At 36.0% G+C, this 13,494-nt stretch overlaps 1 protein-coding gene across 2 annotated transcripts in view; it reads right to left on the bottom strand.

The window, feature by feature from the left end:
- The window catches only part of LOC116167897 (activating transcription factor 3), a 62,870-nt gene that overhangs the window by 6,870 nt on the left and 42,506 nt on the right, over positions 1 to 13,494 (bottom strand). For both annotated transcript variants that reach the window (XM_031483492.1, XM_031483491.1), the window contains one exon: positions 2,184 to 2,814. In XM_031483492.1, coding sequence (XP_031339352.1) covers positions 2,184 to 2,600 — 417 coding nt within the window. In that variant the 5' untranslated portion in view covers positions 2,601 to 2,814. The remainder of the gene's footprint in view (positions 1 to 2,183; positions 2,815 to 13,494) is intronic.

Here is a 13,494-nt window from a genome sequence, read left to right as displayed (position 1 = left end):
TTGACACCCCGTATAAGGGCATTACGTAGCTGTTATATACAGGGTGACAATTTGAAAACTTACCACCCCCCATATCTTAGTAAATAAACGAGGTATTTAAAAAAATCAAAATCCGTTTCGGTAATTCGGAGAGGGAATCACAATGACATAGTTGGCGACGCACCCCCTCACACCCCCTGCGCCCCAGCCACCCCAACTTTTAAATCTTAAATAGTGACCCCCCATGTGTGATACGTCGTTGGAAAGCTCTGAAAAATGCTTTCCAACCATACCAAATAGCATTACATTTAGGTTAGTAATTATCGTGCAAATCAAAAAATAAACATGGAAAATCGTATTTAACTTGAACTTCCAAAGCCGACTCGACAGCAACTCATTTTTGATCGCCAGTTATAATCTATTCTCAAACTCTTGTCGAACCTTTCCAATGTTGGTTTTGCAATATTTCGACATTCTTGAATTATTCTCTGTCTTAGTTCGTCTATGTTCGCCAGTTGCGTTTTAAATACGACAGATTTCAAATGTATCATATTAGTTTATTTTTTGATTTGCACGATAATTACTAACCTAAATGTAATGCTATTTGGTATGGTTGGAAAGCATTTTTTCAGAGCTTTCCAACGACGTATCACACATGGGGGGTCACTATTTAAGATTTAAAAGTTGGGGTGGCTGGGGCGCAGGGGGTTGGAGGGGGTGCGTCGCCAACTATGTCATTGTGATTCCCCCTCCGAATTACCGAAACGGATTTTGATTTTTTTTAATATCTCGTTTATTTACTAAGATATGGGGGGTGGTAAGTTTTCAAATTGTCACCCTGTATATTCAACTCGCTAACAATAAATAAAAAATATTTAGTTTAGCGTGGGTTCTTCAATGGAATTAACAATAGGATCAAGTACTAGGGAGTCGCGGTCATCAGACCCTGAAAATAGGGGGTCGCGATTACAAAACGGTTGAGAATCGCTGCTCTATCTCATTCCGTAAAAATTCAATGCGGCGCTCATAAGAATTAAGACAGTAGTAGCCTGTAGCTTCTGCATCTAGGTAGCGTGCCATTACAAATCTGATAACAGAATCAGTGCTAACGGGAGCCCTCTATTTCCGACCGTTTAAGCTAGGGAAAATTAAAATGAAATTTGACAGTTTCAGTTTTTCGGTGGTAGCACTGGTAGCGCAGTTATTTTCAAAGATTTCTGAAAAATTTAAAAAGCGTTTTTTTAGTCACAAAAAGAGGAAACTGCCGCCATTTAACCTACACTGTATTTCTCACCGTTACAAAGATCCCCATGGTAAGCCACGAATTTGAACCACCCTGTACGGAAATTATGGTTCCCAACCATTAGGCCATGTTCCCAAGTATGTACATCACCACAGACTACTTGGCTGGTATATGAGAAAAATATCGTCACATGTAAGACAGTTGATGGTGTCCGTTCTCGATTAAAAGCAACGTACAGGGTCTGTCCGAAAAGTAATGTATACTGATTTGATTAAATAAATTTATTGGTCATATCCTTCTATTTACAACATTAAAGTTTTCAAAATACTCCCTCTCGCATTGATATAGCGCTTTCAACGAGATTTCTAAGAATCGAAGGCGCCATGGAAGACCTCTTTCGGAATCTCCTTTATAGCCTTGGTGCAAACCTTTCGGGACTGTTCCGAAACGATGAGCTTTCAAAGGAGTTTTCAAGCGAGGGAATAGAAAAAGGTCTGGGGGAGCCAGGTCAGGTCTGTAGGGTGGACAGACTCTGTATACTTATACCGACTGAAAGAGAAAGTAAGCGGTGGCTTGTTGGAAAAATATGTTTAGATTTTAATAGGAAACCTCTACCTTCCGATCTGCAATCACCCTGTCTCTTTTGTTTTCCTGATTTATTGGGGCTACGATGTTAGTGAAGTTACCAAATTTAAATGAAGTAACTGTCATTGCACGCCAGGAGGACGACCTGAGCATCAGATGACGAAGGCCATCTATTACCATACTTTTTGCAATCACAATTTCATTTCCTTTCAAAATATGTAAAAATATACAAGACGTTCCATAAGTTACTTTGTTGAATGCCTTAATAATTCGTGATTTTCTAATGCATGAATTTAGTGAATAAAGAGTGTAAAGTGTGAAATGATATTTTCAAAATGTGACACAACTCAATGCCAAAATTTTAATATATTCTTACCCCATCATTTCTTCGGTCTTCAGAATCCGATTCCGATTTTTTGATCCGCTTGCAATGGTCCAGATCCAGAAGATCTTCGGATTCGCTATTGTGTTTGCGTTTCTGTTCGATCGAAAGTTTGAGTCCAGCTTTAATTAGTTGCGAACAAGTGTGTTGGATACTTGGCGGTGTCGTCGTCGGTGATTCTATTTGGCTACAACTCGAACTGTTGGAATCATTGGACATTGTCGTTAACGGACCGTTCGTGGTCTTAGTGACATCGTCACCGAACGTATAATTATCTAACGGATTGGTCATGGCTATTAAGGAATTTAATATTTCCGGCGTCCTGGGGGTTGTGCAGGCGCTATCCACCGATAGCAGGTTGTTGACGGCGTCGGCCGCCGATTGGGCCAAATTTACGTTTAAGTTATACATAATATCACGTATTTCGTTTAAAAACTAAATCACAATAAAACTGCGAAAACGACTCGCACACAACTATCGATTATTATTTAAGAGTTTATATTGTATACGTTTGGTGATGGTATACCTACAATTTACTTTCGGAGGTATATAATTAGCGTTAACTCATCTAAACGCGTCTTCTATACAATGGTTTCGAAAATCCAAGGACCACGGTGACTGCAATCTGGAAAAAAACAAAAAATTATTAACTTGAAAGATGAGCAATTTTCAATATGCAAATTATACGAAACGCTAAATTAAATGTACATGCACAAGGTAAAGTGAAACTGTTAAAACGTGACTCCATTCATATTAACAGTAAAAAGTGCGATTGTCTTCAAAACAACCTTCGTCATTCCAGTCTTAGAATTGTAATCAGTTCTAAGCGCTCCGATTTTTTCAAGCAACCTTTACACAAGGTTCCTACTTATTACTATAGGGTAAAATGCGCTAAGTTAATAATAATAATAATAAAAGAGAAGCACGCAAAAGCAAGATGCGCGCACTTGAGAATATCATCGTTTATTGAAAAACCCTCATTTTTCGGAAAAACTCGAAAAGAATGAAGAAAAAGTTACTGAACTAACTTTCTTATTGGTGGAGCGATTTTTGTAAATTTTAGAAGCGAAACGTGTTGTTAATATCTCGAAAACGGAGTGTCCGAAGAGAGTGCCCACAAAGGGAAAATGAGAGATGTGGACAATGCGCATCCGTCAGTGGGGCCAAAACTACAAGTGTGAATATCTCGTGAGCGGAGTGTAGGAAGAGGGTAGTTAGAGTATACATGTTTCAATTTTTCTCTTAGATGAACGCTATTAATTATGATTTATGGGCGATCAAATGGTCGATTTATTCTTACTACCCGCCATGCCTAAAGCACGAGTCAACAAAGTCATTGCTTTTTTTTACAATCTGCTGATGGCTTGAACATTGATTAGCAAAATAGTAGGTGCAGAAAGGCAGAAGAAATCCACAAAATTCTTGGGAAGATCTTCGCCCACTTTGCAAAAGATTCTGTAATTGAATATTTAGTTTGGAAGATCATTACGAAAAACTAGGACATGAACATTTTGGGCATGCAAACAAAATAGACAAGGGAAGACAGTTCTTCGATTAAAATCGAGTAGTTACCATTTATAAAAGTACTTTCCACATCTGGAAAATGTTTTGGGGAATTGATCAAGATTTATAAAAGAACCACGCATGTGTTAATACAATTAATGTACAAAAATAATTCGTCTTCTACACGAAGGAATTCAATTAATGTCCGCGCCGATTAAAATATATGGTAATTTACATTCAGAAGCCGCACATATACAATTAAACGATTTCACACTTTCGCCATAACATTGTATTACAATTTAAACAATCTCAAAAAGTCCATCCATTTAGCTTGACCTAATATTGCGGGTAATTAATTTAAATTTTAAATTGAATTCTTCTAAGATGAGCGTTCCAATTTTTTTTACGACGATAATGTTCGTCCTATTTATCTGGAAATGTCAAATGCGACTCGCAATTACTTTCTGACTGACTCCCGTGTTTATATTAGCCAGTTCGATTTCCTTTCAAAACGCTCTAGCCCGTAATTCAATACAGCTGAGATAAATTTGGTAATTACAAAACACATGTTGCTTTAAAGTTTAATGGACCTAGTCAACATTTTACATCTTTTAACGTTGATTTGTAGTGGAGCTGATCCAAATTTAAATATAGTTTTATTATTTGGTTTAGTGGTGAATCTCTCGAAATAAATATGGCATGTGTTTTTGTGTTCGGGCAGTACAAATAAATTTCGATTTGTGGTCAAGTAATGGAGTTTGAATTTGCCGCTTAAGTCGTGTCAAGTTGGTAGTACATAAATCACTGCCCACTTGAAAAGTTAGTGAAAGAAGCGGGACGCCCACCATGGGCAACTATTTTGCCACAGTTTTACGTTAAGATGCGACTTCTTGAACCGGATGCGGTAATTAAGTTAACCAAATGGTACTTCTCACTGAAACGCCTTAAATTAATGTGTGCTCAGACATTTTATTAAGCTAATTTTAATTTGGCTTTATATGATAAAACTGTAATTAGTGTAAGTTTCGAGGCATGACCATTTTCACTCTGTGGGAAATATAGCTAAAACGGTACAAAAACCAGAACTATGTACTACCACCATGGATTATTCTTATATTTTCTTATCTTTTTCAAATGAGGTTTGCGAAAAATGCTTAGAAATTAGATTTATATATCACCCTTTATGGCTGTATAGTTTGAAGATACTCTTGTGCGTTCGGACCTTTTAATTTGTGGTCCTTTTATGCGAATTAAACTAAAGAAACTTAAGTACATACAATTCTTGGTTTTTTATCGAATATTAATTGATCGGGCTAGCAATTTGTTCTCTCGAATTTAAACTGTAAAATTTAACATGCAAACATTTCCAAATTGAGTAACTTTTTCAAATGTTTGCCGTGTTCCACGTTACAAATGCAAATCACGGCACCAAAAAGCTCTTCAGGAATGTATAGTAGATCACAAAATTAGTCCCCTTATGTGATGTTTTGTCCGCCCGTCTGTCTGGTCGTGGTTTGACTCGAGTCGACCACTCCGCCATTGATTAGTCGCCTCTTACGACGTGCAGTGTCGCTGCAGTAGGGGTATTCTCAACCCCGCCCCTACACGGGTCAAATAAAAAAAAGCTAACACAAATAAAAGTTCAATATCCGAAACACATACAAATGGCCTATTATCACCCTATTACGGACTAACATTATTGAAAATACCATGAACTAAAGTGAATCTAGCAAAGTGAGTGAAAGAATTTGATTATTTTAGAATTAAAAGATACATAAATTATTTTTAATTATCAACAATTTTTCACTATATCATCTCATATGCTGCGATTGCATGAGCATTTCTACGTACATTTCCAGTAAGGATCGACGATTTTAGAGCTTTCTAAAACCCCTTGTCTCCTTAAGTCATAGAGCTCTTAAGAGACTATAAATGCTCCTTGGGTTCTTTCTAGAATTGAGGTTCGTAGTCCATTCCTAGGGCTAGCTAGATACGCATAAGATGCTCTGAAATGTTCCTAGAAAGATTAAAACTTTGTAAAGAGCCTAGCTCTCTCTGTACAAAGTCTACAAAATTTAATGACTTAACCAACCTTTAAAAACGACCTGGGAAGGAGATCGAATGCTCTAGAATAGACATTTTCCAAAGCGCTTTGCAGGCCTAGAATGCTTTAAAAAATCTTCGAACACTCTAAAATGCATTCTGAAACTCATCTAAACAGCTTTTCCTAGAGCTCTGGAAAGACATTATAAAACTATAGTACATAGATGTTTAGGAGCTTTCGTGTGCACCCCATAGAACCATATCACCAACGAAAGCTTTTCAAGAGACACTTTATAAGTCATTTCTTAGATTCGACGTGTCTTAAAAGCCCTCTCAAAAAATGGACCTAGAGATTTTTGAAAAGACGCTACATTTGCAGTTAAATTTGTAAATAAATAAAAGTAATTTATATTGTCCGTGTTTACGCTTCTGTAGAATACGACCTACGTGAAGCACTAAAATACATTATTAACGAGCGACCCAGCTGTCCGTCCGTCCGATTGTCTACATGATAACTCGCGAACGATTTCGAATTTTCCAATTCGATGTACTTTCTGTCCGTCAGTCTGTATTGGTCGCTCTTTGTTTGAAAATTGGTTTGACACAGTTTATTTAATCCGCAAACGGTTAATGAATTGTGATAATTTTTCCTTAGGTAGATACCTACATGAAATAAGTGCAAAACGAATAATTTTGGCAGTACATCAGCCTTACTTGCCCCACCTGACTACGCTACTGAATATGTGTTCACTTGTACCTTTTAAAACTGACATAGGTTCTGTACCGTAATTGTCAAGTATCTATTTTGAAGTATGACAACACCAACATGAAAGGTTGTGTGTTCTTTTTGGGCGAAAAATGGAAAAAAGTTTTAGTTTTGAAGGCGGTGCGCCTATACTGCCACTCAAACCATTATTGTAGGCGGTATTTTCCCAGAAATATAGTGGTCAAACCACAAAACAATTGAGCATCGAGTTAATTTAACGCATAACCACTATTAATACACATTTCATGTAAATCATTATTTACCTAAACAAAAGAATAATAATTAATAATTTGCTCTCAATCTGTAAAAAATCGAGTTTATTATTAAACGTTACGCTGACCCGAAATTGTTTGTTAATTGTTGTTTTTGTAGCGATTTAGAGCAACATATGCTGATTACAATGCTTTTGCTGTTTTTTAATCAAGAATTAAGGGGTGCTCCGCCAAGTCAATAAAGTAAAAAATGTGTGCTACCAAGAGATATTGGGGGTCAAGCTTTCTGATGAAGATTTAAAAAGATTGATCGAAATAGGGTGAGTTTAACGGGAGATATTGACTGGTTCTTTGACGATGACCGGCCTACGGAAATATCTACTGAACTGATTTTAATGAATGATGTTATTGAACTCGGCTTGAGCGGCAGATGTGCCTTATATACCCCCAAAAAGGATCGTTCGGTCCAAAAAATATATAAAAACCTCAACAAAGGGGCAAAAATCTAGTGATACAATTTCCAACACTACAAAAATGTGACGAATGTCGCATCACACCATAAAAAATCGCCGCCAAGTCTTCGGCCCAAAAATGCTATGAAATTTCGTTTGGGCCCCGCCTCATACCATACGTAATTGTATTCTCCCTTGTTTAAGGTCGCAGCCCAAACAAAATTCCATAACCTTTTTTTTTGGGTGACTTAATTTTCTTTCCAAACTTTCAAGAATATACTGGAGCTCGATAACTCAAGAAATGCTCTTTACTATTTATTGGGCCAGTGCTTTACCTTTAACCATTGAATAAAGTTATTATTCAAAGCTTTTAACGAAGCATCTTGTAGTCGCTTAAAGGCGTTTGGACCAAATAAAAAACGCGCGCCGCTAATTTGATTTATTAGTTTTATATCATTAGTTCCACTTTGGAATATCCCACCTACCCGAATTCTCTCGAATACAGTTAATAAACACCGCAATAAAATCGAACAATATTGGGCGTTCTTCAAATGAGAGTGGGACTTTAAGTAAAGAGGAATCCTGATTAACCTTCACACTTCAAATTGTCATTTTAGGTCGATTTCGAAACTGAAGGCGTAGGCCAAACGACCAAATCTGGAATAATAAAGCTTTCCCCAGAAACTTTCCTTAAAATGATAATTATACGTTTCGAGTTGTAGACCCATAGCAACCAGCCTGATGTGGAAGGGTGGCGTGCTTGAATAAATTTACGATTGCTACGAATCAGAAATTCATTCTAATTTCGCATCAGCCTACATTGTTTAATGCAGATTTTTTCGATAAAAATGCATTTACGTGATTACACTTACAGTATGAAATGGTTAATAAAACGCAGTACGTATATACCCATTTTAAAAACAGTTATTTAATTACGCCAATAAATATAAATTTGAAACCGGTATTAATAAAATTGCAACCTACCTCTTTCACGTACAAGGATTCCTTAAGGGGGCCCCCATCTTCACAAACCCGCAACGTTAGTGTATTTATAAAAAATCACGCTCAAAAAAAACCTTGACCGCTTAAATATAATTATAATGCATTAATACTATTTAAATAATAAATCTTGCACCTCGAATTGCATCCTCGAACGTTTAGGTCCTTTCCCTTCGGATTTGTGGTTAAATTTCGTTAACGCCATAATTCACTGCCCGCATCCCATTAGTACAATCTTCTTATAACCGTTTTTAATCAACGTTATTACTTATAAGACATTGAATTAAACCACTCGGACCTCGGTTATTAAATGTTCACTAGGTTTTTATGTAAGCGACGTGTTAAACCGTAGTTACCTATTTGTTAAAGGGGATGTTAATTTCTAATTAATTACTGAAACGTGCCCAAGGTTCGTTTTAGATCAAGGATGACTGGAAGATGTGTAATCGATATCGATCACAATTTGCACCTGCTTCTGCAATTACATAGTTCGAATTCTGCGCGACATTGTGGGATGATTCCTACACCTCTTTTAATTAATTAACCGTTATTGTGGTTAGATTGGCCACGCAATTTTAGGCGATCCAGGACTTTTTTTTTGCTCTAAAATATTGTCAAACGTGTGGGTCTAAGCGGATCAAAACAGTATGCGCTCCCAATCTCGTCCCACGCCATGTTGTTGTGGAAAAAACTGGACGTGTGGTGGGCAATATTTTTTTGTTCTAAGTTATGGATCATTAACATGTTTTTATGGCTATTGTTGGCAATCACGGTAGGTTATACCATATCATTATCAACAAAATGGGGCATATGCAAATTAATACAAATTATCTACGTCTATGTCTCTTGATACCAGCCCATTGCAAAATTGGTCACTGATTCGTCGCACACATAATTTTGCGAAATATTTATGTAATGCCCCTCTGGGAGATTGACAAATTGCACACATACCGATCTGTCTCAGAAATTTATTAAATAGCGAAATCGTGCCTTGGTAGCCAATATTAACACGTGTAATTTTTATTACAATTTTTAGGAGCGGCGATCATTATTATTCTTTCGATGGGTAGAAAGTAAATTTTGCAATTCCATACATGTTAGATATATGAAGGTTTTTTGGAAATTTGTGTGTTTTTGAGGGACGAGAGTGACCATGTGTGCTGGTTTGGTTTTATCAATACAGTTCTGGTTAGGTATGACATGCAGTTAATGTACACAAAATACAACGCGTTTGTATACTGCCCTAAGACTGTGTCCCTTGCAAATGTATATGTGGTGAACAAGTTTTCGAAGATGGGATTCATGGTCTGTCATGCGCCAAGAGCACTGGTAGATACCGTTGAGTAAAAAGTTATTGACACTTTTTACTTTCTCGTATGAGATGCCACTGGCTAGAATACATGCTCGTTCTCACAAAGGATTCTCGTTTGGTGGCTTTCGAATTTTTTATTTACTTAATATACCTACAGTGTGATAGTTTTAAAAAAATCAATAGAATCAGATTTATTATTTAAATTGGATTTTTTAAACTATGTATTGAATGTTATTGGTTCTCTTAACATTTTATATAATTGCATACGAAATTTTAAAAATCAATGAAACATTCTAAATAAAGGTCATAAAGTTGCACAGTAATTCGTAATTATTACAAGTGCCGTCTGTTAGTGAATGTTGGGATATTTTAATGAGAAACACTCGGAGAAACATGATATTACAAATTATTTACTCATTCCACAAATCTAATAGAAATAAGAAATACGAAAATGTGCATGCACTGGTTATGGTGAGGGAGATGTGGATCCTTATAGACCGAGAGACACCGACAGATTTTTTACGAGGGTTAGTAAAGTTCTCTTTTTATTTAATTTTTTCAATTTTGACAGCACAACAAAATTTTATTAATAAACATCTGCCATCTATTTAAAAATAATATTGAAAGGAAAAATAATAGGGCGCAGACGTTTTTCTTTGTCATTTGCTTGGTAGCATATGCAAGGTGTTTTGTTGGGGGGGTTTTAATTAAACGTTTCTGGGAAAGTGAAATATGTAGGATTTTGAAAATTTGTACATAGGAGTTACTCTGAAGGCCGAATCGATGTAAAATATTTTCAAAATAGTCGTACTTCCGGAAATACCGGAAGTACCTAGTCACCTCGTTATTTTAAATGGCAACCCCTATTTTTATTGCATTTTACGTGAAATTTTAGTTGTTTTGATACCCACATGTCGATATCTACCATTTACGGATTTTAAGTTACTTTGACTTTAAGAAAAAAATGGTGGATGGAGACGGTACCTTGATAATTGATTACATGAAAACGGTTGTAGTTATGGCCACCCATTTTTACCAGTGCATAGAGAAAGAATAGGGCTTTCTTTTAGTGTACTTAAAACAAAGTTAAGTTGCGTACGACCACACCTATGCAGATTCAAATTTAAGAAACTTTTCAAACACTAAAAACTCAGTTATTTAAATGGAATGACCTTTTGCTTCCTATTGCAAGAGATAGAGAATCGAAATTGGCATATTTTGATATTACATGTTCCTATAGCTATCTTTAACAGTTTCTGACTTATTCGCATTTCATTGAATTGATTCCGGAGCTTCTTTTTAGTAGGCGCCCATGATTTTGCAACAATCGAATTCTCAGCGATTGTACGAGGAGAATCCATCCACTCGTAAATGGAAAAGGATCAGGCTGAATCAGACAATTTTAGACCGGCCATGGAGCGTTCAAAATAAACAATTTTAACCAAAAATCATGTCCTTGCTCAACAAATATCAATAAACACCAATAATAACATAAATAAATATTTTTTAAATTATAAATTCAATGTTTATGCATTTATTTATTTATTTATTTAATATCCCTTTCTTGTTCTGGGCCCTCAACAGGCTTGCGCCCAATTACGGAGTGACCCGCATAATGCTTTTATAATGTTATAAATTTAAATATAAATACATGATTTTTCATTTCAAACTACCCTCAAATCATGGAGAGAACAACCCAGAGCAAATTTATATGGCCTAAAGATATCGTTCTGTGCTTAAATTAAAGCTAATTTTCTTTCCCTACGATTTTCCCCGTAAAAGGAATATTTTCCTTGAAAATTTATCAAACATCATTCTTTTTTTTTTTAAATCGTCAATTTTTGGAAGGCCATATTGAACTATTGAACCTACTGATCTCAAATTGAAGCAATTTTAGTTTACTTTAAAAACGTAAACCGTAACCTAAAAAATCAGCAGTAGCCGTTAGTTTGCGATTTTAAATGTTGGATATTACTATTGACTGGCCTCACAGCAAATTGAAATAATCGACGTTTCATAAACAAAAACGAAACAGCGGATATGACTCAAAACGACTGACAGTCTCTTCCCTAACGGACCATAAAGACATAGTACTTTCGGTTCTTATAATTTATATAGAACTGCCGAGCGAGCCGAAGGGGAGCCGTTCAGCTCGTTCGGCATAGCTCGGTTTTTTCGTCGACTGACCTCTCTACACCTGCGACGATAGGCCATTTGTACCTTTAGCGTTTTCTCTTTTTAGCGCATTCTCCAACTCATGTTCTGATCAATTCAGGGAAAATGCGCTAATGTTACTTTTTTCATTTTTTGAAAATTGTTTTTGCCTAATGCAAGCTCATACAAAAATACTTAAGCACAGTGTGATATTTGTATGTTTAGGGATTACTGGGCGAGCCGAAGTCATAAGAACCCCTCGCGTGAAATGCCTCTCACCTCCCTACATACAAATTTTTTAGGGTTTCTTTGGCTTTCTTTACAATGATAAAAAATTCAAGTAATTCATTTTTTTAGAACATTTAAATTTTGATGGCATCATTGGACGAGAACGTAGCTTCCGTTTCGGGGATTGCGTGTAACCACGCAGAAACACAAATATATATTATTATTATGGTCGGTGTTTCTTGTGAGAACTCAGGTCTAGCCTGGTTAACTAATCGCACGGATTAAAAATCAAGTAACGATTAGTGTCTGTGTCTGTGTCTGGTGAAGTTATGTAGGGTCCTTAAAAAAAAAAAAAAAAATCACACACGTACATTGGACATCTAGGGATAATGTAATTCGTACTTACCAACATACCTATTGATGGGCACAATAGCCAACGCTATCAGGAAAGAAGAAAACAAAACAAAAAAATCATTATAATAATTCCTGTAATTTTATTAAATGGAGTTTATTGTGTAAGTGTTTCTTTGGCTTTGCGTTTGGGTTGAATACGAGTGGGTTGTGATAACCTGGTGTGTTGCTGTGAAGAAGGAGTTTTGTGTTTTTTATTTGTATTTATGGTGTTTCTTTGTTCCTGAGGTCGTATTTGTGAGGTTGCTTGGGTTTTTGGTGGAGATATTGCAGTATTTTGTGAGCCTGTGATGCTGTTAAGGTTTTTGAGCTTCGGTTGTATACGAGTGGGTTATTATTATTATTATTATTATCATACCTTGCTACCTTACAAACTTTTTTTGACTTTGTCATAATGATACGAATACAGGTAATTATTTTCGTGAAGTATTTAAATATTAAAACACGAGAACGACTTTCGACTGCTGCGTCGCCTCGCTACTTTATAAGCTTTTGAGGGTTTCTTTGGCTTTCTTTACAATGATATAAATCAAGGAAATATTAATTTGGCTCAATGACAGATGAGATGAATTTAGTCCCGTGAAAAACATACAGTCATACCCGGCGTTAAGAAACACTCACTTCAAAAATGTTCAATGGATTCCAGGTAATTATATAAAAATCAATATGTAAGCTTCCACTTGAACTATGGCTTGTAAAAAGACTTCGAATTCCATGAATTCCCAAATAATTCCATGAATTCTATAAGGAACTCCCTGAATTCAAAAATAGTTCCATGAATTCCATAACAATTCCCTTACTTCCAAGAGGTTGTACACCAGAGTTCTACAATGGTTTGCTCCTCGGTTGAATGACAACGTCAGGTGTTCGCCATTCTCTAAATATTGACTCCAATTGACATGAAAATAGGGATGGATCGATTTCTAACATTGGTTTAATAGCACCAAAATGCTAATTTTTCAATTAACTAGGAACTCCGTAGTTTTAAGGGCGTAAATTTTCGACGAATTCTAAAAACAACATTTTTTATTATACCTGAATCACAATCTCCGTTTTAAACACTCAAATGCGTGCGAAAAAGGGCCTTTAAAACACACGTGCTTTAAAGTTGCTAAGTAACGGTACTTCAAGTATGACTTTTGAAACAGTCATCTGGATGAAATAAAAAATCCTCTTAGGTCGCTTTCTGTAAATGCAGAACATTTCTTTGGCTTTTGTACCTATC

The sequence above is a fragment of the Photinus pyralis genome, unplaced genomic scaffold, assembly GCF_008802855.1.
Source record: "Photinus pyralis isolate 1611_PpyrPB1 unplaced genomic scaffold, Ppyr1.3 Ppyr1.4_LG4, whole genome shotgun sequence".
In the NCBI taxonomy this organism is placed as follows: Eukaryota; Metazoa; Arthropoda; class Insecta; order Coleoptera; family Lampyridae; genus Photinus; species Photinus pyralis.
This window is presented reverse-complemented; position numbering and strand designations above follow the sequence as displayed.